This window comes from Ylistrum balloti, unplaced genomic scaffold (genome assembly GCF_031769215.1).
Source record: "Ylistrum balloti isolate Yb309-2 unplaced genomic scaffold, AGI_CSIRO_Ybal_v1 Utg371978, whole genome shotgun sequence".
Taxonomy (NCBI): Eukaryota; Metazoa; Mollusca; class Bivalvia; order Pectinida; family Pectinidae; genus Ylistrum; species Ylistrum balloti.
Genome location: NW_026782965.1, coordinates 116,820 through 140,861, shown reverse-complemented (window position 1 = coordinate 140,861; position 24,042 = coordinate 116,820). Strand labels below are relative to the sequence as shown.

At 39.2% G+C, this 24,042-nt stretch overlaps 3 protein-coding genes across 3 annotated transcripts; all 3 read right to left on the bottom strand.

Moving 5' to 3' along the window:
• Nucleotides 1-8,267: 8,267 nt before the first annotated feature.
• LOC132564016 (uncharacterized) lies at nucleotides 8,268-10,025 on the bottom strand. The gene is made up of 5 exons (XM_060228768.1): nucleotides 9,765-10,025; nucleotides 9,071-9,335; nucleotides 8,704-8,807; nucleotides 8,561-8,594; nucleotides 8,268-8,404 (listed from the first exon to the last, which is right to left on the bottom strand). The coding sequence occupies exons 1-5, from the start codon at nucleotides 10,023-10,025 to the stop codon at nucleotides 8,268-8,270; spliced, it is 801 nt and encodes a 266-aa protein (XP_060084751.1).
• Nucleotides 10,026-13,031: 3,006 nt separating this feature from the next.
• On the bottom strand, nucleotides 13,032-14,912 carry LOC132564014 (uncharacterized). Its single transcript, XM_060228766.1, has 5 exons — nucleotides 14,441-14,912; nucleotides 13,865-14,023; nucleotides 13,498-13,601; nucleotides 13,355-13,388; nucleotides 13,032-13,168 (listed from the first exon to the last, which is right to left on the bottom strand). The coding sequence occupies exons 1-5, from the start codon at nucleotides 14,820-14,822 to the stop codon at nucleotides 13,032-13,034; spliced, it is 816 nt and encodes a 271-aa protein (XP_060084749.1). The 5' UTR covers nucleotides 14,823-14,912.
• A 3,558-nt stretch (nucleotides 14,913-18,470) lies between these two features.
• LOC132564015 (uncharacterized) lies at nucleotides 18,471-20,160 on the bottom strand. Its single transcript, XM_060228767.1, has 5 exons — nucleotides 19,774-20,160; nucleotides 19,308-19,563; nucleotides 18,937-19,040; nucleotides 18,794-18,827; nucleotides 18,471-18,607 (listed from the first exon to the last, which is right to left on the bottom strand). Exons 1-5 carry the CDS (start codon nucleotides 20,158-20,160, stop codon nucleotides 18,471-18,473), a joined length of 918 nt encoding a protein of 305 aa, XP_060084750.1.
• Between the last annotated feature and the right edge of the window lie 3,882 nt (nucleotides 20,161-24,042).

The window sequence follows — 24,042 nt, the reverse complement described above, 5'->3', positions numbered from 1 at the left end:
TATGAGCTTGTTCACAACTCATTAAGTCAATCATTCATTAATTGTTTAATGAAAATATTGAACATCAATATTAAAACCTGTACTGTCCCGATTGAACAACCACCATTTTGATTTCACATTTACTCCGTGAAGTATGTCCTCCTGTTTATAATCACTGGTAGATTTTCTAATCAAGTATCTTTGTTTTGTGCTCTTCGCTTGAGATTCCGTCTAACAGCTCGCTTTGTCTAGTTGTATAGTCTGTCTGTCTTGTGTAACATTTGCTTACACATAAATCACATATGTTGTACTTGTCAAACAAGACAGTCTGTTTAAATAACAGCATCACCAAGACATTACCTGACCAATAAGGCGGGCGATGGTTAAATATCTCCACTATTACCTGGGGAGAGGTTTTTCAATACGCGTTAGAATCACCCCTCGAAGTTTTAATTCAGTATGCCAAAAATTGTCCTTTGTATGTATACCTATATATAATACACGAAAACGGTGAACGTCGATCCCGTAAACACAAAGGAACTAATTTGGGACATTTAATATTGCATAGCTTCTCGCTAGAAGGTCATTCCATGTAGAAAGTGGTACTTTTTCACTCTTACAAATCGTATTGACACATATAATGTTAAAAGTCTAGTAAACGGTCTGCAAGATTTTCCATGTTTTATTTTACGACAAAAGGAAGTATATTTACAAAGCTTATCGCTACCTGTTTTATTCCCAAGGACACAGTTGAGTACACAGGTCCGACATGAAGTATCCCTTTAATGTTGCCTTGGATTCCATAGTTACACAATGTGTCGGTGATCCAGTAATTAGCCTAAACGTAACATTAGTTACAGCCTATTTTCACAGCCTTCGGTTCTAGGTGTTACTACCAATTCTAGCTTTCTGATTGGTGGAAATATTCCAAGGATTTATCAGTAATATGTGGTGTTTTTTTTCCATTTTACTTGGATTCTATAACGAATCTCAAATATTTCTGTAATGATGAGGAATGAGTGAGGTGTCCTACTCTCTGGCTGGATATCACGACACTAAAGGGTACTTTCCATTAAGATTCCTGCACAGTGACTCAATAAGTCTATGTATTATTATATGATTCCTGAACAGTGACTCAACAAGTCTTTGTACAGTGACTCAATAAGTCTATGTATTATTATAATATTCCTGTACAGTGACTCAATAAGTCTTTGTATCATTACAATATTCCTGCACAGTGACTCAATAAGTCTTTGTATTATTATAATATTCCTGTACAGTGACTCAATAAGTCTATGTATTATTATAATATTCCAGTTCAGTGACTCAATAAGTCTATGTATTATTATAATATTCCTGTACAGTGACTCAATAAGTCTATGTATTATTATATGATTCCTGAACAGTGACTCAACAAGTCTTTGTATTATTACAATATTCCTGTACAGTGACTCAATAAGTTATGTATTATTATGATATTCCTGTACAGTGACTCAATAAGTCTATGTATTATTATAATATTCCTGTTCAGTGACTCAGTAAGTCTATGTATTATTACAATATTCCTGTACAGTGACTCAATAAGTCTATGTATTATTATAATATTCCTGTACAGTGACTCAATAAGTCTCTGTATTTTTATAATATTCCTGTACAGTGACTCAATAAGTCTATGTATTTTTTATAATATTATATTATTATATAGATAACTGCATTACTATTAAGCAGGGAATTAATTTATATTTTCAATAATAAGTTGGATATTATTATCCTGTATTTGAAAAAAAGCGTGACATGATATCGAAATGTTTTATTTTCCATTAGTATACAATGTACCGTTACCTAAAATGTAGGAATGTGCTGGTTATTAAACCTTATTTAGATTACAACAATTGCGGAACAAGTACTGATACTGCACTAATATGTACCGAGGAATGCTTCAAGGTTCTAGATGTAGGACTGTCATGGTGGGTACTAAGGAATGGTTCGGGATTTTGGGGTAGACCTGAACTGGTGGGTACTAAGGAATGGTTCGGGATTCTGGGGTAGACCTGAACTGGTGGGTACTAAGGAATGGTCCGGGATTCTGGGGTAGACCTGAACTGGTGGGTACTAAGGAATGGTTCGGAATTCTGGGGTAGACCTGAACTGGTGGGTACTAAGGAATGGTTTGAGATTCTAGGGTAGACCTGAACAGGTGGGTACTAATGAATGGTTCGAGGAGTGCTAGAGTATATCAAGAACTGAGTGTAGGTTTCAGGTATAAGATTCGTACTCGTGTGTACTAATATATAGGTCGAGGTTCTGGATGTAGGTCTGTACTATTGTATTGAAGGAATGGATCAAGGTTCTAGAATTTTTTATAGTACACAACAGAAAGGTTTATAATGGTTAAACCGAATCATACCATGATATTATCAAATAATATACTGATATGATGATAAAGCCGATCCATAGTGTCATCTCCACTTTAAATATAAACATAATTTCTACAGATTGTAACGATCGTTTTATGGGGGAATTATCCTCACCACAGTCGCAGAAAAATCAAGCAATTTTGAAATTATGCACTCTTTATTCATTACTAATATACTTTTTCGTTAGATTGAAACAACAATTAAAATGGTTCAATATTTAAGCAGGAAGAGGGACAATGATACACTCTATCAACAACACAATTTCACCTGTCCTTGGTAGGACTACCATACACCCTATCAACAACACAATTTCACCTGTCCTTGGTAGGACCGTGATACACTCTATCAACAACACAATTTCACCTGTCCTTGGTAGGACTACCATACACCCTATCAACAACACAATTTCACCTGTCCTTGGTAGGACTACCATACACCCTATCAACAACACAATTTCACCTGTCCTTGGTAGGACCATGATACACTCTATCAACAACACAATTTCGCCTGTCCTTGGTAGGACCGTGATACACTCTGTCAACAACACAATTTCACCTGTCCTTGGTAGGACCATGATACACTCTATCAACAACACAATTTCGCCTGTCCTTGGTAGGACCGTTATACACTCTGTCAACAACACAATTTCACCTGTCCTTGGTAGGACTACCATACACCCTATCAACAACACAATTTCACCTGTCCTTGGTAGGACCATGATACACTCTGTCAACAACACAATTTCGCCTGTCCTTTGGTAGGACCGTGATACAATCTGTCAACAACACAATTTCACCTGTCCTTGGTAGGACCGTGATACACTCTATCAACAACACAATTTCACCTGTCCTTGGTAGGACTACCATACACCCTATCAACAACACAATTTCACCTGTCCTTGGTAGGACCGTTATACACTCTGTCAACAACACAATTTCACCTGTCCTTGGTAGGACCGTTATACACTCTATCAACAACAAAATTTCGACTGTCCTTTGTAGGACTACCATACACCCTATCAACAACACAATTTCACCTGTCCTTGGTAGGACCGTTATACACTCTATCAACAACAAAATTTCGACTGTCCTTGGTCGGACCACCATACACCCTATCAACAACACAATTTCACTTGTCCTTGGTAGGACTACCATACACCCTATCAACAACACAATTTCACCTGTCCTTGGTAGGACTACCATACACCCTATCAACAACACAATTTCACCTGTCCTTGGTAGGACCGTTACACACTCTATCAACAACACAATTTCGCCTGTCCTTGGTAGGACCGTGATACACTCTATCAACAACACAATTTCGCCTGTCCTTGGTCGGACCACCATACACTCCATCAACAACACAATTTTACCTGTCCTTGGTAGGACCACCATACACTCTGTCAACAACACAATTTCACCTGTCCTTAGTAGGACCGTGATACACTCTATCAACAACACAATTTCACCTGTCCTTGGTAGGACCGTGATACACTCTATCAACAACACAATCAATGGCCAAACTTTTATATCAACCAAGTATTGCTGTCTTCAAATAGACACTATCCATGGTTGTAATACCCTAAACGACCACTGCATGAGCCTGTCGGTAACGACTAAATGATCGACGGTAGATTCACACCTGGTCGATATTGATATAGACCGTTAAATAATATTTACAAACCAAGGAAAGTAAGTGTGAGACCACGGAAAGCTTCTGGATAAACATTTATGTATAATATTTACTTATATTCGATGACTTTGGCCTCTCAGCTGTGACACTGGTCACGGTATACTGACCATGTTCTAGTTAAACTTTGATTCACTATTTTGTTTCAGAACATTCCAGTCCGGAGAAGGACCGTCCGGACACTTTTCTACTCCCAAAGATGTGTATCATTTTCACATATCACTTACAATACTTTCAAACCGCATAAATAACCTTGATATATATATCAAACATTGTGATGCGTAAAATACATCCTATATATACAGTTTACGTAGAAATATTTCATTGTCATCAAGAACAAAGTTCTCATAATTCCATTGTCTTGACAACTTTATCGATAGCGCTAAAAGAAAACCCCATCTTATATCTACAGACAACCTGTCACAACATGGAAGATACACACTGCAAACTTTATACCCTCGCTTCACATAGTCATGTCTTTCATGATCTCGGTTATAAGCTGACAGCCCCCTGATCTGAACAATCATCTCGTTATACCTATAGTGTACAGTAATAGCTGCAGAGGTAATAACAATAATTATGAAATAATGACTTTTTTAAACGCAAGCCTTACTAAAATCTAGTCTTTATCAGCGAGTAGCATGACACACACAATTAACACACGGTTGACTTGTTTGAATAAAATATATATACATACCTATATGTCGCATTGGTTTAATTTGGCATATAGAATATAATATGCAAATAAATTAATTTGAACACGTGACAATGAAACAAAGAATGAAAATAGATTCTCTATTTGATTCAAGAATCACTCGAATTTAATTGCTCGAATAGGTCCAGTTATTTCCTTGCCATTTTGACAGTTTTATCGGAATCGTCTTATCAAGAAATTCTTGCATATATAATAACCTTTATTTATTTCTTGTAGCGCAGGAGCCTGACTCTCCCACTTCTGTAACAGATTAATAAAGCCATCTGTTCTCTGACTTTCCTCGACATCAAACTAAATGGATGCATTTTGATAAAATAAAAAGGCTCCTTGCCAGCGCTTTTCATCTTACCAGAATGTAATTTTTGTCTTTGACACGTACATGTGTTTTCCTTGTTCTGATTGTTAAGTCGAATAAAAAAAATATGTACAATTTCACAGAATTAGTACAAGGGCAGTTTGAATTTTAAAAAATGGACAATTAGTAACAAAAAAACTTCAAATGATAATCTGTATGTTAGAGTTTTATCTCAAACTCTACATGAAATATGGTAACCAGTCAATATGAATGTTAAGAAATCTGTCCATCAGATTACGTTTCCTTTACATTTGAATCGCTTGACGATTGTTTACACAGGAACCTGTGACAATGTTTTACGCGTGGTAATTATACAAACACATTTGTCTCTACCTCTCTATTGATTTGTAATCTCCACGATACAAAATGCCACTTAAAGTAGACAATCAACCAAAAGAATCAGCGATTCAACTTCATGGCATTTCACTATTTTGGGGTGGGTGAGGGATAAGCTGACTGCTGGGTTACTGAGCTGGGCCGTTTCCCTTGGTGGACCCGTAAATGTTTTGGGCAGGGATCAGTTTTTGTGGTCGGACTGACTTGTACATAATTGAAGGTGGTAGTCTCACATGTTTACGGTACCGGGATGAAACCTCCATCAAATTGTATGATGCTTTGCGGGTGTTGTCGACAATGCTCGACGAGAAAAAGCTAGCCTTTTGACCAAGTACCAACAAGTACACAGTATCGATCGTACAGACTAGTCTTCCACCCGACCTTAACTCGATCGAGCATGCGTCGAACCTGTTGCGGCAAAGTACTACCGATCGCCCGCGGCTTGCTGTCAAACGACCAGGAGCTTGCTGGTGCACTTCGTCAAGAATGGCCACCAATTCCACTGTGTTTGATTCGCAGCATGCCAAGCCGACGTCGCACCATTATTTGAGCCAATGGAGGACACACTCACTTTTGATAGTGTTCCTGAGGTCATTTGGGCATTTTGAATTTTCAGCACCATTTGGAGTTTAACTTTGTTTTTAGAGGGTAATGAACTTTTGATGTAGTCATACACCACACGCTTGAATGAAATTGATTCAAAGTTGGACAAAATCATTCAATTTGCGATAATTATCAAATTTATTAGGTCTGAAATCCTTAACTAAAATTGGGATATAAGTGTCAGACATAAAGTTACAGGTTATGAAATGTAAGAAGTTCAAACTGATTATAGGTAACATGTAAAGAAATGTTTCTACTTTTTTATAAAGAAACAGGTGAGCGCTACAAGACTCCTACATTTTATGTATCACAAATGAAACTTGAACTACATTAATAATTCGCCAATTTTACAGGGGTGTGGGCGGTAAGCCACGCGAACAAAAACTAAAGTGAAGAAATTTAATCACAAGAAATTACTGGCCCCATAAGTAACCAACTTTGGAAGAGTATATGGAGTAGGGGGTTAGCGGAATGTGGTAGAGGGTAGAAAGCAGAAGGTAGGGGAAGGGGTAGGGGGTAGAAAGTAGAGGGTAGGGGGTATGGGATAGAAAGTAGAGGGTAGGGGGTAGGGGTTAGAAAGTAGAGGGTAGGGGGTATGGGATAGGGGGTAGGGGGTATGGGGTAGATAGTAGAGGGTAGGGGGTATTGGTTAGAAAGTAGAGGTTAGGGGTACGAGGCATGGGTTAGAAAGTAGAGAGGAGAGATAGGGGTATGGGGTAGATAGTAGAGGGTAGGGGTAGGGGTAGAAAGTAGAGGGTAGGGGTAGGGGTAGGGGTAGAAAGTAGAGGGTAGGGGGTATGGGATAGAAAGTAGAGGATAGGGGGTATGAGTTAGAAAGTAGAGGGTAGGGATAGGGGTATGGGGTAGATAGTAGAGTGTAGGGGTAGGAGGTATGGGTTAGAAAGTAGAGGGGAGGGATAGGGGTATGGGGTAGATAGTAGAGGGTAGGGGTAGGGGTAGGGGTAGAAAGTAGAGGGTACTAAGCATCAGGTACATACAGGACAGTAAATGACATTTGTGAACATTATTTGCCATACACAAATAGCAGAACACATCTACAATACCACATACACGTCATTGATGTATAACTTGATTGACCTGGGTTTTTTATTATTTATATCATACCTGATACACATATAGTTTCTATATATACGGTGTGTATAGATAACACTAATTACTTATGATGACCAGTGTTTTGTTGATTTTTACAGTTTGCACACATAAAAAAGCCTATATTTGAAATGTGTTTTTAATTGTATATCATACTGAAAAAATGTTTCTGGCAAACATTTGACCTGTTTGAAAATTCACCCCCGTTGAAAATAGACCCTGAGTCATTTATCATTACCAGCACGTGATAAAGGGAATGTACATCGTAGATCGAACTGAGATCTAATCCAATAATGAGTAACGGGTTAATCTTCGGTCGTTCATTTGTAATCGAACATCTGAACTCCATATATTTTGTGAGCTATGGAACGTGGAGTTCATACCCCTGTGTAACTGTAATATTGGAGATGTAAACTGATTATCAATTAACGGAAAGTTCAAATAATCTTGGAATTGTATAGGGAGAGAAAATGCGTAAAAATAATCATACAGTCAGATAAAGGGAAGTAACTCTGGGAAATCAGTTTATGTCAAATGATTTGATTTCCGTCTTTTCGGCCTGGCATAAATCCGTGCATGTATAGAATCTCTCTGTTGTAGATACGTGTTTAAATTTGAATATTTAAGACAACATTTTTTATGTTGGTATTGATCTATATCTGGTACAAAACAGGTGACATGATTATATTTGTTTTAAGCATGTGTAAATTGTAGAGAAGTATCTGATGTTCAGAACACCGAGTTTGGCGTCATTTTCGCGGTATCCTTCAAACTTTTGTGAAATGTGGCCATATTTATCATAATCAGGTACGAGGAAATCAATGTTACGAAAAAAAATCAAAAGACGAAAAAATGGATATCTGTTTCCTTTATTTTTTAAAACGTAGGTCTGAAAGTATTCCGTGTACAGATATACAACAGCAGCATTAACAGCATGTAATAATGATAAAACTAATAAGGACTTTTCACATACAGGTAAAAGTTCCCTCCAGCATCTTCTGGCCTTTCGTGTGTAAACTAAATAAATGTTCTAAACTGTGTTGGCTCCAGAACAATTGAACGTTTAGTGGTTTGCAGGCTCCACTGTCGACGTCTGATGGACAAAACAACACAGAATGTGCTTTAGAATCCAGTCTCGTTTGTTATGGGCCTTTGATGAACGTTTCCTACTTCCTCCACTAGGGTCGCTATCGTTCACTTCTGTTTAAGGTAAAAACCAAAAGCTTGATACCCAGGTAGATAATGATAACCCTACGTGATATACGGTGTAAATGAATGTCATTTTTAAGGTAATTTTTCTTTCTTAATATGAATTTGTTTTAATTAAAATATAAATATCACGAAACGTGTGTTTACCTGTGTTGGTCTTCTTTGGTTTTTGCTTATCTCTCTGAAATACGAAAACAAGTAAAATTAATCAGTATAAGCATTTCGGCGTTCAATTTCAATATTCTTAGATTTCTGTCACACGGAATTATCTCCAGAACAAAAACACTTACTCCGAGTATTCTATCCAGATAGCGTTCCAACATGTTTTTCTTTCCTTTACCAGAGACCTTGTTCTGAACTGAAGACACGATTGTCGGATTCTTCATCTTGTGATCTGAGAACAAAATTTCCGCACAAATCTACATTATTTGTTCAAATTCGTCATACAAGATATGTAACAGTTTAATTTTCTTTAAGTGTTGGAATTTAATTATTAAAATTTGATAATATCGACATAAGTTACAGGTATCATTCCATATTTTCCATTCTCGTTGAATAACGGTAAATGAGATGTTAAGGATCAACAACTTGTTTGATAAAGATGTAAAGATTTAACCACACATCAATAGACAGAATTGGATATGTTTGTATATGTACCTATATCTGTTGTGAAGGTCTGTTTGGCCTCCTGTTTTTGTACATCATTTCCGGTTCCATTTGTCATCGGTATTTCCTTACTACATTTTATCCTGTGGTCAGTTGGTGATGTCTGTCCCTCACGAATGGCCGTAACAGATCGTCCGATCGTCTCACCAACAATATCGTCCACATCCTGATCCAACTGACCCACCATTTCAGCCACTTTTCGGTCAGTTGGTGATATTTGTCCCTCACGAATGGCCGTAACAGATCGTCCGATGGCCTTACCAACTATATTGTCCACATCCTGATCCAACATTTCAGCCACTTTCCGGTCAGTTGGTGATGTCTGTCCCTCACGAATGGCCGAAACAGATCGTCCGATGGCCTTACCAACTATATTGTCCACATCCTGATCCAACATTTCGGCCACTTTCCGGTCAGTTGGTGATATTTGTCCCTCACGAATGGCCGTAACAGATCGTCCGATGGCCTTACCAACAATATTGTCTACATCCTGATCCAAATGACCCATCATTTCAGCCACTTTCCGGTCAGTTGGCGATATATGTCCCTCACGAATGGCCGAAACAGATCGTCCGATGGCCTTACCAACTATATTGTCCACATCCTGATCCAACATTTCGGTCATTTTCCGGTCAGTTGGTGATATTTGTCCCTCACGAATGGCCCTAACAGATCGTCCGATGGCCTTACCAACAATATTGTCCACATCATGATCCAGCTGACCCATCATTTCAGCCACTTTCCGGTCAGTTGGTGATATTTGTCCCTCACGAATGGCCGTAACAGATCGTCCGATAGCCTTACCAACTATATTTACCACATCCTGATCCAAATTATCCGTCATTTCCGCCATTTTTTCTCTTTCCGTCCGAACTTTGTCCACGGCTTTTTGTATAACGCTGTTGACAAAACTTTTTGCGATTTCTCGAAGTCCTTTTTCGTCCATTATATAATCTGTAATATTATCATAAGATATTGTTGATATCGCCATTTTATCAATACCGATCAATGGCTGTGTCGATGGAGCTGGTATCTTAATTAATCATTAGAACACTGAGGCTGTAATGGTGGAGCGGGATATCCTAATTTATTGTCAGTATGGTGAGGCTGTAATTGTGGAGCGGGATATCCTAATTTATTGTCAGTATGGTGACGCTATAATGGTGGTGCGGATGCGATTCGGTGCGAATCGAAACACCATCAATCTTTATTTATTTAATTTTTTGATCGACAAACATGCTCCTGGACGGGTCTACAAATGATTTGCACCTTCAGTGATTGACACTTACTCTATCACCCCGAGAAATCGTTCAAACAAGATATGAAACGTTTGAGAAAACGTGGATATGTATATAGATATTTCCATTTTTTGTGTTTTACTGAGAAAAATCCAAATAATCTTTCAAGTATTATGGACCGATATATTCCACATGCACAAAGGTTGTAGTCATATGTATCGGTATAATTTTCGTTCAGTTATTTATTGAATGACAAGTCAAGGGGAATACAGACCAGATGATGATTGTTATTCGAATCCAGAACCTCCGCATCCTAGAACTGTGGGTACCGATCGGCAGACCACCTGACGTATATTCCCAATAATTCTATACATTTAAACTGGAGAAGTTTGACGATGCTTACCTGTAATCATTCCTTAAACAAGAAGGTATGTACATACGATCGATAGAAATCAGGTTTGTTTTCCTCTATACAGCTCACCTCCTCTGTCGCTGTCGGTAGCAACAGGAACAATGGGTTGGAAATCACGCGTGATGATGAACATATTATGACGTCATAGAATGTTTATCGGTCACGTGACGTAATTATCAATGTAGTATGTACATGGAATCGAGCCATTGAATGTTAAAGTATTGTGAGAAGGATGTTGTTTTCCAGCTTGATACTGTCCCTTTAATTCCCTGTTACATGTTTTGCCATTCTCTATTGCCGTTTATGTGTACGTCTATGGTTATTAGGAAAAGATAGCCACTTTAGATTTTGTTTGTTTGTTTTGTTTATCAGAAGTCATTGCCATTTTCAGGCCGGTTATCCTTACCGTTTAGTCATTCGTTACATCAGTAAACAACATACGTCAACCGGAAGTTCGTTAAATACCGTCAAAGCACTCGTGCCCAAGAACACATAAGACATATCCACGATAGCACAGAACACTCCAATTATTCAGCTTTCTGAAAAACACGAACTACCTTTATTAACGTCACTTCGACTGTATTGTAATGGCAATTTTTTTCTTTAAATGTATAACTCGTAGGTCTATTTTTCTTAACCTGCTGGGGTTCCCCTGACTACTAGTATCTGTATCAAAATGGAACTGTCTCCCAGGTCATTAATGTCCACGTGTTAATAGATGTAAATATAGTTACAGAGCGGGGATACTTGTTGTCAAACCCGGGTAAGACCAAACAGGTCAGGAATTTCCATGTGTCAACAGATGTAAACATAGTTACAGAAAGGGGGGATTTTTTGTAACACCCGGGCTAAGACCCAGCAGGTCAGGAATGTCCATATGACAACAGATGTAAACATAGTTACAGAGCGGGGACACTTGTTGTGACACCCGGGGTAAGACCCAACAGGTCAGGAATGTCCACGAGCCAACAGATGTAAACATAGTTACAGAGCGGGGATACTTTGTGCAACACCCGATGTAATACCCCACAGGTCAGGAATGTCCATGTGTCAACAGATGTTAACATAGTTACAGAGCGGGGACACTTGTTGTAACACCCGGGGTAAGACCCAACAGGTCAGTAATGTCCATGTGTCAACAGATGTAAACATATTTACAGAGCGGGGACACTTGTTGTAACACCCGGGGTAAGACCCAACAGGTCAGTAATGTCCATGTGTCAACAGATGTAAACATATTTACAGAGCGGGGACATTTGTTGTAACTCCCGGGGTAGGACCCAACAGGTCAGTAATGTCCACCTGTCAATAGATGTTAACATAGTTACAGAGCGGGGACACTGGTTGTAACACCCGGGGTAAGACCCAACAGGTCAGTAATGTCCACCTGTCAATAGATGTTAACATAGTTACAGAGCGGGGACACTGGTTGTAACACCCGGGGTAAGACCCAACAGGTCAGTAATGTCCATGTGTCAACAGATGTAAACATATTTACAGAGCGGGGACACTTGTTTTTACTCCCGGTGTAAGACCCAACAGGTCAGTAATGTCCACGTGACAATAGATGTTAACATATTTACAGAGCGGGGACACTTGTTGTAACACCCGGGGTAAGACCCAACAGGTCAGTAATGTCCATGTGTCAACAGATGTAAACATATTTACAGAGCGGGGACACTTGTTGTACACTAATGTCCATGTAACATAGTTACAGAGCGGGGACACTGGTTGTAACACCCGACCCAACAGGTCAGTAATGTCCATGTGTCAACAGATGTATAACACATTTACCCAACAGGTCAGTAATGTCCACGTGTCAATAGATGTAAACATATTTACAGAGCGGGGACACTTGTTGTAACACCCGGGGTAAGACCCAACATGTCAGTAATGTTCACGTGTCAACAGATGTAAACATAGTTACAGGGCGGGGATACTTGTTGTAACACCCGGGGTAAGACCCAACAGGTCAGTAATGTCATCATGTCAAGACAAATGTCAACAGAGCTTTCGGGACATGTAACCATGGTTTATCAGAATCAGGCACGAGGAAATCAATGTTACGAAAAAAAATCAAAAGACAAAAAAATGGATATCTGTTTCCTTTATTTCTTAAAACCTAGGTCTGAAAGTATTCTGTGTACAGATATACAACAGCAGCATTAACAGCATGTAATAATGATAAAACTAATAAGGACTTGTCACATACAGGTAAAAGTTCCCTCCAGCATCTTATGGCCTTTCGTATGTAAACTTGTTAAATGATCTAAACTGTGTTGATTCCAGAACAATTGAACGTTTAGTGGTTTGCAGGCTCCACTGTCGCCGTCTGTTGGACAAAACAACACAGAATGTGCTTCAGTATCCAGTCTCGTTTGTTATGGGCCTTTGATGAACGTTTCTTACTTCCTCCACTAGGGGCGCTGTCGTTCAATTCTGTTTAAGGTAAAAATCCATAGCTTAATACCCAGGTAGATAATGATAACCCCACGTGATGTACGGCGTAAATGAATGTCATTTTTACGGGGATTCGGGGGCGAGAGGTGGGTTTTTTTCATTATTTTCTTTCTTAATATAAATTTGTTTTGATTAAAATATAAATATCACGAAACGTGTGCTTACCTGTGTTTTCCTTCTTTGGTTTTTGCTTATCTCTCTGAAATACGAAAACAAGTAAAATTAATCAGTATAAGCATTTCGGCGTTCAATTTCAATATTCTTAGATTTCTGTCACACGGAATTATCTCCAGAACAAAAACACTTACTCCGAGTATTCTATCCAGATAGCGTTCCAACATGTTTTTCTTTCCTTTACCAAGGACCTTGTTCTGAAGTGAAGCCACGATTGTCGGATTCTTCATCTTGTGATCTGAGAACAAAATTTCCGCACAAATCTACATTATTTGTTCAAATTCGTCATACAAGATATGTAACAGATTAATTTTCTTTAAGTGTTGGAATTTAATTATTAAAATTTGATAATATCGACATAAGTTACAGGTATCATTCCATATTTTCCATTATCGTTGAATAACGGTAAATGAGATGTTAAGGATCAACAATTTGTTTGATAAAGATGTAAAGATTTAACCACACATCAATAGACAGAATTGGATATATTTGTATATGTACCTATATCTGTTGTGAAGGTCTGTTTGACCTTTTGTGTTTGTACATCATTTCCGGTTCCATTCGTTATAGGTATTTCCTTACTGCATCTTATCCTGTGGTCAGTTGGTGATGTCTGTCCCTCACGAATGGCCGTAACAGATCGTCCGATGGCCTTACCAACTATATTGTCCACATCCTGATCCAACATTTCAGCCACTTTCCGGTCAGTTGGCGATATTTGTCCCTCACGAATGGCCGTAACAGATCGTCCGATGGCCTTACCAACTATATTGTCCACATCCTGATCCAACATTTCAGCCACTTTCCGGTCAGTTGGCGATATTTGTCCCTCACGAATGGCCGTAACAGATCGTCCGATGGCCTTACCAACTATATTGTCCACATCCTGATCCAACATTTCAGCCACTTTCCGGTCAGTTGGCGATATATGTCCCTCACGAATGGCCGTAACAGATCGTCCGATGGCCTTACCAACTATATTGTCCACATCCTGATCCAACATATCAGTCATTTTCCGGTCAGTTGGTGATATTTGTCCCTCACGAATGGCCCTAACAGATCGTCCGATGGCCTTACCAACAATATTGTCCACATCATGATCCAGCTGACCCATCATTTCAGCCACTTTCCGGTCAGTTGGTGATATTTGTCCCTCACGAATGGCCGTAACAGATCGTCCGATAGCCTTACCAACTATATTGTCCACATCCTGATCCAACATATCAGTCATTTTCCGGTCAGTTGGTGATATTTTTCCCTCACGAATGGCCCTAACAGATCGTCCGATGGCCTTACCAACAATATTGTCCACATCATGATCCAGCTGACCCATCATTTCAGCCACTTTCCGGTCAGTTGGTGATATTTGTCCCTCACGAATGGCCGTAACAGATCGTCCGATAGCCTTACCAACTATATTTACCACATCCTGATCCAAATTATCCGTCATTTCCGCCATTTTTTCTCTTTCCGTCCGAACTTTGTCCACGGCTTTTTGTATAACGCTGTTGACAAAACTTTTTGCGATTTCTCGAAGTCCTTTTTCGTCCATTATATAATCTGTAATATTATCATAAGATATTGTTGATATCGCCATTTTATCAATACCGATCAATGGCTGTGTCGATGGAGCTGGTATCTTAATTAATCATTAGAACACTGAGGCTGTAATGGTGGAGCGGGATATCCTAATTTATTGTCAGTATGGTGAGGCTGTAATCCTAATTTATTGTCAGTATGGTGAGGCTGTAATGGATATCCTAATTTATTGTCAGTATGGTGAGGCTGTAATGGTGGAGCGGGATATCCTAATTTATTGTCAGTATGGTGACGCTATAATGGTGGTGCGAAACACCATCAATCTTTATTTATTTATTTTTTTTGATCGACAAACATGCTCCTGGACGGGTCTACAAATGATTTGCACCTTCAGTGATTGACACTTACTCTATCACCCTGAGAAATCGTTCAAACAAGATATGAAACGTTTGAGAAAACGTGGATATGTATATAGATATTTCCATTTTTTGTGTTTTACTGAGAAAAACCCAAATAATCTTTCAAGTATTATGGACCGATATATTCCACATGCACAAAGGTTGTAGTCATATGTATCGGTATAATTTTCGTTCAGTTATTTATTGAATGACAAGTCAAGGGGAATACAGACCAGATGATGATTGTGATTCGAACCCAGAACCTCCGTATCCTAGACCTGTGGGTACCGATCGCCAGATCACCTGACGTATATTCCCAATAATTTTATACATTTAAACTGGAGAAGTTTGACGATGCTTACCTGTAATCATTCCTTAAACAAGAAGGTATGTACATACGATCGATAGAAATCAGGTTTGTTTTCCTCTATACAGCTCACCTCTGTCAGTAGCAACAGGAACAATGGGTTGGAAATCACGCGTGATGATGACCATATTATGACGTCATAGAATGTTTATCGGTCACGTGACGTAATTATCAATGTAGTACGTACACGGAATCGAGCCATTGAATGTTAAAGTATTGTGAGAAGGATGTTGTTTCCCAGCTGGATACTGTCCCTTTAATTCCCTGGTACACGTTTTGCCATTCTCTATTGCCGTTTATGTGTACGTCTATGGTTATAAGGAAAAGATAGCCACTTTAGATTTTGTTTGTTTCTTTTGTTAATCAGAAGTCATTGCCATTTTCAGGCCGGTTATCCTTACCGTTTAGTCATTCGTTACATCAGTAAACAACATACGTCAACCGGAAGTTCGTTAAATACCGTCAAAGCACTCGTGCCCAAGAACACATAAGACATATCTACGATAGCACAGAACACTCCAATTATTCAGCTTTCTGAAAAACACGAACTACCTTTATTAACGTCACTTCGACTGTATTGTAATGGCAATTTTTTTCTTTAAATGTATAACTCGTAGGTCTATTTTTCTTAACCTGCTGGGGTTCCCCTGACTACTAGTATCTGTATCAAAATGGAACTGTCTCCCAGGTCATTAATGTCCACGTGTTAATAGATGTAAATATAGTTACAGAGCGGGGATACTTGTTGTAACACCCGGGGTAAGACCCAGCAGGTCAGGAATGTCCACATGACAACAGATGTAAACATAGTTACAGAGCAGGGGCACTTGTTGTCAAACTCGGGGTAAGACCCAACAGGTCAGGAATGTCCACGAGCCAACAGATGTAAACATAGTTACAGAGCGGGGATACTTTGTGTAACACCCGATGTAATACCCCACAGGTCAGGAATGTCGATGTGTCAACAGATGTTAACATAGTTACAGAGCGGGGGCACTGGTTGTAACACCCGGGGTAAGACCCAACAGGTCAGTAATGTCCATGTGTCAATAGATGTTAACATAGTTACAGAGCGGGGACACTTGTTGTAACACCCGGGGTAAGACCCAACGGTTCAGTAATGTCCACCTGTCAATAGATGTTAACATAGTTACAGAGCGGGACCACTTGTTGTAACTCCCGGGGTAAGACCCAACAGGTCAGCAATGTCCATGTGTAGACAGATGTAAACATATTTACAGAGCGGGGACACTTGTTGTAACTCCCGGGGTAAGATCCAACAGGTCAGTAATGTCCACATGACAACAGATGTAAACATAGTTACAGAGCGGGGGCACTTGTTGTCAAACCCGGGTAAGACAAAACAGGACAGGAATGTCCATGTGTCAACAGATGTTAACATAGTTACAGAGCGGGGACACTTGTTGTAACACCCGGGGTAAGACCCAACAGGTCAGTAATGTCCATGTGTCAACAGATGTAAACATATTTACAGAGCGGGGACACTTGTTTTAACTCCCGGTGTAAGACCCAACAGGTCAGTAATGTCCACGTGGCAATAGATGTAAACATATTTACAGAGCGGGGACACTTGTTGTAACACCCGGGGTAAGACCCAACAGGTCAGTAATGTCCACGTGACAATAGATGTAAACATATTTACAGAGCGGGGACACTTGTTGTAACACCCGGGGTAAGACCCAACAGGTCAGTAATGTCCATGTGTCAACAGATGTAAACATATTTACAGAGCGGGGACACATGTTTTAACTCCCGGGGTAAGACCCAACAGGTCAGTAATGTCCACGTGTCAACAGATGTAAACATATTTACAGAGCGGGGACACTTGTTGTAACTCCCGGGGTAAGACCCAACAGGTCAGTAATGTCCACGTGACAATAGATGTAAACATATTTACAGAGCGGGAACACTTGTTGTAACACCCGGGGTAAGACCCAACAGGTCAGTAATGTCCATGTGTCAACAGATGTAAACATATTTACAGAGCGGGGACACATGTTTTAACTCCCGGGGTAAGACCCAACAGGTCAGTAATGTCCACCTGTCAATAGATGTTAACATAGTTACAGAGCGGGGACACTTGTTGTAACACCCGGGGTAAGACCCAACAGGTCAGTAATGTCCATGTGTCAACAGATGTTAACATAGTTACAGAGCAGGGATACTTGTCGTAACACCCGGGTAAGACAAAACAGGACAGGAATGTCCATGTGTCAACAGATGCTAACATAGTTACAGAGCGGGGACACTTGTTGTAACACCCGGGGTCAGACCCAACAGGTCAGGAATGTCCACGAGCCAACAGATGCAAAACATAGTTACAAGGCGGGGATACTTTGTGTAACACTCGATGTAATACCCCACGGGTCAGGAATGTCCATGTGTCAACAGATGTTAACATAGTTACAGAGCGGGGGCACTGGTTGTAACACCCGGGGTAAGACCCAACAGGTCAGTAATGTCATCATGTCAAGACAAATGTCAACAGAGCTTTCGGGACATGTAACCATGGTTTATCATAATCAGGCACGAGGAAATCAATGTTACGAAAAAAAATCAAAAGACAAAAAAATGGATATCTGTTTCCTTTATTTCTTAAAACCTAGGTCTGAAAGTATTCCGTGTACAGATATACAACAGCAGCATTAACAGCATGTAATAATGATAAAACTAATAAGGACTTGTCACATACAGGTAAAAGTTCCCTCCAGCATCTTATGGCCTTTCGTATGTAAACTTGTTAAATGATCTAAACTGTGTTGATTCCAGAACAATTGAACGTTTAGTGGTTTGCAGGCTCCACTGTCGCCGTCTGTTGGACAAAACAACACAGAATGTGCTTCAGTATCCAGTCTCGTTTGTTATGGGCCTTTGATGAACGTTTCTTACTTCCTCCACTAGGGGCGCTGTCGTTCAATTCTGTTTAAGGTAAAAATCCATAGCTTAATACCCAGGTAGATAATGATAACCCCACGTGATGTACGGCGTAAATGAATGTCATTTTTACGGGGATTCGGGGGCGAGAGGTGGGTTTTTTTCATTATTTTCTTTCTTAATATAAATTTGTTTTGATTAAAATATAAATATCACGAAACGTGTGCTTACCTGTGTTTTCCTTCTTTGGTTTTTGCTTATCTCTCTGAAATACGAAAACAAGTAAAATTAATCAGTATAAGCATTTCGGCGTTCAATTTCAATATTCTTAGATTTCTGTCACACGGAATTATCTCCAGAACAAAAACACTTACTCCGAGTATTCTATCCAGATAGCGTTCCAACATGTTTTTCTTTCCTTTACCAGAGACCTTGTTCTGAAGTGAAGCCACGATTGTCGGATTCTTCATCTTTTGATCTGAGAACAAAATTTCCGCACAAATCTACATTATTTGTTCAAATTCGTAAGTCATACAAGACATGTAACAGATTAATTTTCTTTAAGTGTTGGAATTTAATTATTAAAATTTGATAATATCGACATAAGTTACAGGTATCATTCCATATTTTCCATTATCGTTGAATAACGGTAAATGAGATGTTAAGGATCAACAATTTGTTTGATAAAGATGTAAAGATTTAACCACACATCAATAGACAGAATTGGATATATTTGTATATGTACCTATATCTGTTGTGAAGGTCTGTTTGACCTTTTGTGTTTGTACATCATTTCCGGTTCCATTCGTTATAGGTATTTCCTTACTGCATCTTATCCTGTGGTCAGTTGGTGATGTCTGTCCCTCACGAATGGCCGTGACAGATCGTCCGATGGCCTTACCAACTATATTGTCTACATCCTGATCCAACATTTCAGCCACTTTCCGGTCAGTTGGTGATGTCTGTCCCTCACGAATGGCCGAAACAGATCGTCCGATGGCCTTACCAACTATATTGTCCACATCCTGATCCAACATTTCAGCCACTTTCCGGTCAGTTGGCGATATTTGTCCCTCACGAATGGCCGAAACAGATCGTCCGATGGCCTTACCAACTATATTGTCCACATCCTGATCCAACATATCAGTCATTTTCCGGTCAGTTGGTGATATTTGTCCCTCACGAATGGCCCGAACAGATCGTCCGATGGCCTTACCAACAATATTGTCCACATCATGATCCAGCTGACCCATCATTTCAGCCACTTTCCGGTCAGTTGGTGATATTTGTCCCTCACGAATGGCCGTAACAGATCGTCCGATAGCCTTACCAACTATATTGTCCACATCCTGATCCAACATATCAGTCATTTTCCGGTCAGTTGGTGATATTTGTCCCTCACGAATGGCCGTAACAGATCGTCCGATGGCCTTACCAACAATATTGTCCACATCATGATCCAGCTGACCCATCATTTCAGCCACTTTCCGGTCAGTTGGTGATATTTGTCCCTCACGAATGGCCGTAACAGATCGTCCGATAGCCTTACCAACTATATTTACCACATCCTGATCCAAATTATCCGTCATTTCCGCCATTTTTTCTCTTTCCGTCCGAACTTTGTCCACGGCTTTTTGTATAACGCTGTTGACAAAACTTTTTGCGATTTCTCGAAGTCCTTTTTCGTCCATTATATAATCTGTAATATTATCATAAGATATTGTTGATATCGCCATTTTATCAATACCGATCAATGGCTGTGTCGATGGAGCTGGTATCTTAATTAATCATCAGAATATTGAGGCTGTAATGGTGGAGCGGGATATCCTAATTTATTGTCAGTATGGTGAGGCTATAATGGTGGAGCGGGATATCCTAATTTATTGTCAGTATGGTGAGGCTGTAATGGTGGAGCGGGATATCCTAATTTATTGTCAGTATGGTGAGGCTGTAATTGTGGAGCGGGATATCCTAATTTATTGTCAGTATGGTGAGGCTGTAATGGTGGAGCGGGATATCCTAATTTATTGTCAGTATGGTGAGGCTGTAATGGTGGTGCGGGATATCCTAATTTATTGTCAGTATGGTGAGGCTGTAATGGTGGAGCGGGATATCCAAATTTATTGTCAGTATGGTGAGGCTGTAATTGTGGAGCGGGATATCCTAATTTATTGTCAGTATGGTGAGGCTGTAATGGTGGAGCGGGATATCCTAATTTATTGTCAGTATGGTGAGGCTATAATGGTGGAGCGGGATATCCTAATTTATTGTCAGTATGGTGAGGCTGTAATGGTGGAGCGGGATATCCTAATTTATTGTCAGTATGGTGAGGCTGTAATGGTGGAGCGGGATATCCTAATTTATTGTCAGTATGGTGAGGCTGTAATGGTGGAGCGGGATATCCTAATTTATTGTCAGTATGGTGAGGCTGTAATGGTGGAGCGGGATATCCAAATTTATTGTCAGTATGGTGAGGCTGTAATTGTGGAGCGGGATATCCTAATTTATTGTCAGTATGGTGAGGCTGTAATGGTGGAGCGGGATATCCTAATTTATTGTCAGTATGGTGAGGCTATAATGGTGGTGCGGATGCGATTCGGTACGAATCAAAACACCATCAATCTTTATTTATTTAATTTTTTTTTGATCGACAAACATGCTCCTGGACGGGTCTACAAATGATTTGCACCTTCAGTGATTGACACTTACTCTATCACCCCGAGAAATCGTTCAAACAAGATATGAAACGTTTGAGAAAACGTGGATATGTATATAGATATTTCCATTTTTTGTGTTTTACTGAGAAAAACCCAAATAATCTTTCAAGTATTATGGACCGATATATTCCACATGCACAAAGGTTGTAGTCATATGTATCGGTATAATTTTCGTTCAGTTATTTATTGAATGACAAGTCAAGGGGAATACAGACCAGATGATGATTGTGATTCGAACCCAGAACCTCCGTATCCTAGACCTGTGGGTACCGATCGGCAGACCACCTGACGTATATTCCCAATAATTTTATACATTTAAACTGGAGAAGTTTGACGATGCTTACCTGTAATCATTCCTTAATCAAGAAGGTATGTACATACGATCGATAGAAATCAGGTTTGTTTTCCTCTATACAGCTCACCTCCTCTGTCGGTAGCAACAGGGACAATGGTTTGGAAATCACGCGTGATGATGAACATATTATGACGTCATAGAATGTTTATCGGTCACGTGACGTAATTATTAATGTAGTACGTACACGGTATCGAGCCATTGAATATTAAAGTATTGTGAGAAGGATGTTGCTTTCCAGCTGGATACTGTCCCTTTAATTCCCTGTTACATGTTTTGCCATTCTCTAATGCCGTTTATGTGTACGTCTATGGTTATTAGGAAAAGATAGTCACTTTAGATTTTGTTTGTTTGTTTTGTTTATCAGAAGTCATTGCCATTTTCAGGCCGGTTGTCCCTACCGTTTAGTCATTCGTTACATCAGTAAACAACATACGTCAACCGGAAGTTCGTTAAATACCGTCAAAACACTCGTGCCCAAGAACACATAAGACACATCTACGATAGCACAGAACACTCCATTTTTTCAGCTTTCTGAGAAACATGAAATACCTTAATTAACGTCACCTCGACTGTATTGTAATGCCTATTTGTTTTCTATAAAAGTATATCTCATAGGTCTGTTTATTTCACATATGAGTTCCTCTTTGTCCAATGAACACGAAGCCCTGACAAACAACTTTTATTTCATTGGAATGTGATGATTTCCGAGAAAGTGCAGTTTCCTGTATGGCGTATTACTTTAATACTGATCGGTAAATGACATTCAGAGACCTTTAAAATTCATTTGATGTATTTATAATACTGGTTTACTATTATTTATTGAGAAACAAAAACTTCTCTCATTCCTCATGTAGTTTTCACTTAGTACATGGAATTAGCTTGTTTGATTTTGAAACTGAATGTAAATACAAAGACGAAACAATGACTGAATGTTTTTGTTTTATTTCGACAAGTGACGATTGTCATGTTTGTTTATCAAAATCGTCTTTTTGTATAGTTACTGTCACCAAGGATTATACATAATAAATGGCCATGCTTTCGTGGTAGGGAATCCACCTTTTGCATTTCATGGCGCTGGCAAAATTGAAGTTGCGAGGTTCCCGATATTGTTTCTTATTTCCAAATATCTAAATTCTTTTTGTAAATAGTTTTGCGGGTTTTTATTTGGTACATAATTAATGAAAGACTGGCTTGTTTTAAATGAACAAAGACAGTAAGATATTGAGAATCATCTGACGACATCCTCTGATATGAAGGAGTTGAAAACTGTACACTTGCTATTAACAAATTATAAAAAAAAAATTCTTGTATACCATCACTGCTACACAATGACAATGTTAGTTTCAGATTGTTTTGGAAACCTTGCGTACTTATTTTTTTCTGTTTTCAGCCATCTGTTTATGATTGTAACGCTGTCCTTTCAAACATTCTCAGTTCCTTTTAACTGCTACAGATGTTACAGGTGCTAAATCTTGACTGTTCTAAAGCCATTGACCCTGACCTTGTGAATCCTCCATTACTGATCTGTTGATATTTTATGAAATCCCTTAAGCACTCCCCTCCATCAATCTCTCATATCTGTGTTTTCCCCAGAAGACTGCTAACGTAACCCCTCTGTTATCATAAACAGCTCACCTCGTGCACGTCTACCCGTGACGTATTTCCGCCCAACACCCGTGCCTAACTATTAAGGTTACTTAACCCGGTAATGATGATAAAACAAGAGACATGTAGACAATAAATCTAATATGTATTATCAACGACATAGGTGCTTGCGTGACACATTATACTTAAGAAAGTCTCCCCACAGAAATATTTTTACATGTCCCTGTGTCTACATACATTATACTACAGAAAGTCTCTCCCTAGAAATATTTTCACATGTCCCTGTGTCTACATACATTATACTACAGAAAGTCTCTCCCTAGAAATATTTTCACATGTCCCTGTGCCTACATACATTATACTACAGAAAGTCTCTCCCTAGAAATATTTTCACGTGTCCCTGTGCCTACATACATTATACTAAAGAAAGTCCCTCCCTAAAAATATCTTTACATGTCCCTGTGCCTACATACATTATATTAAAGAAAGTCTCCCCACAGAAATATTTTCACATGTCCCTGTGCCTACATACATTATATTAAAGAAAGTCTCCCCACAGAAATATTTTTACATGTCCCTGTGCCTACATACATTATACTAAAGAAACAAAGTTTATTTATGATGCAGCATAACTATACGTGAAAGACGCTTGATACAAATTTGTACATATCACAGACTGTGCACTTGATGACAATTCTACAATGATACACGTTTCCAACTGTCTAGATATTTACAGATAACACCACATCTAATGACAAACATAACTAATATCGACAAAATTCGGTCCATGTGGTTCAAATTCA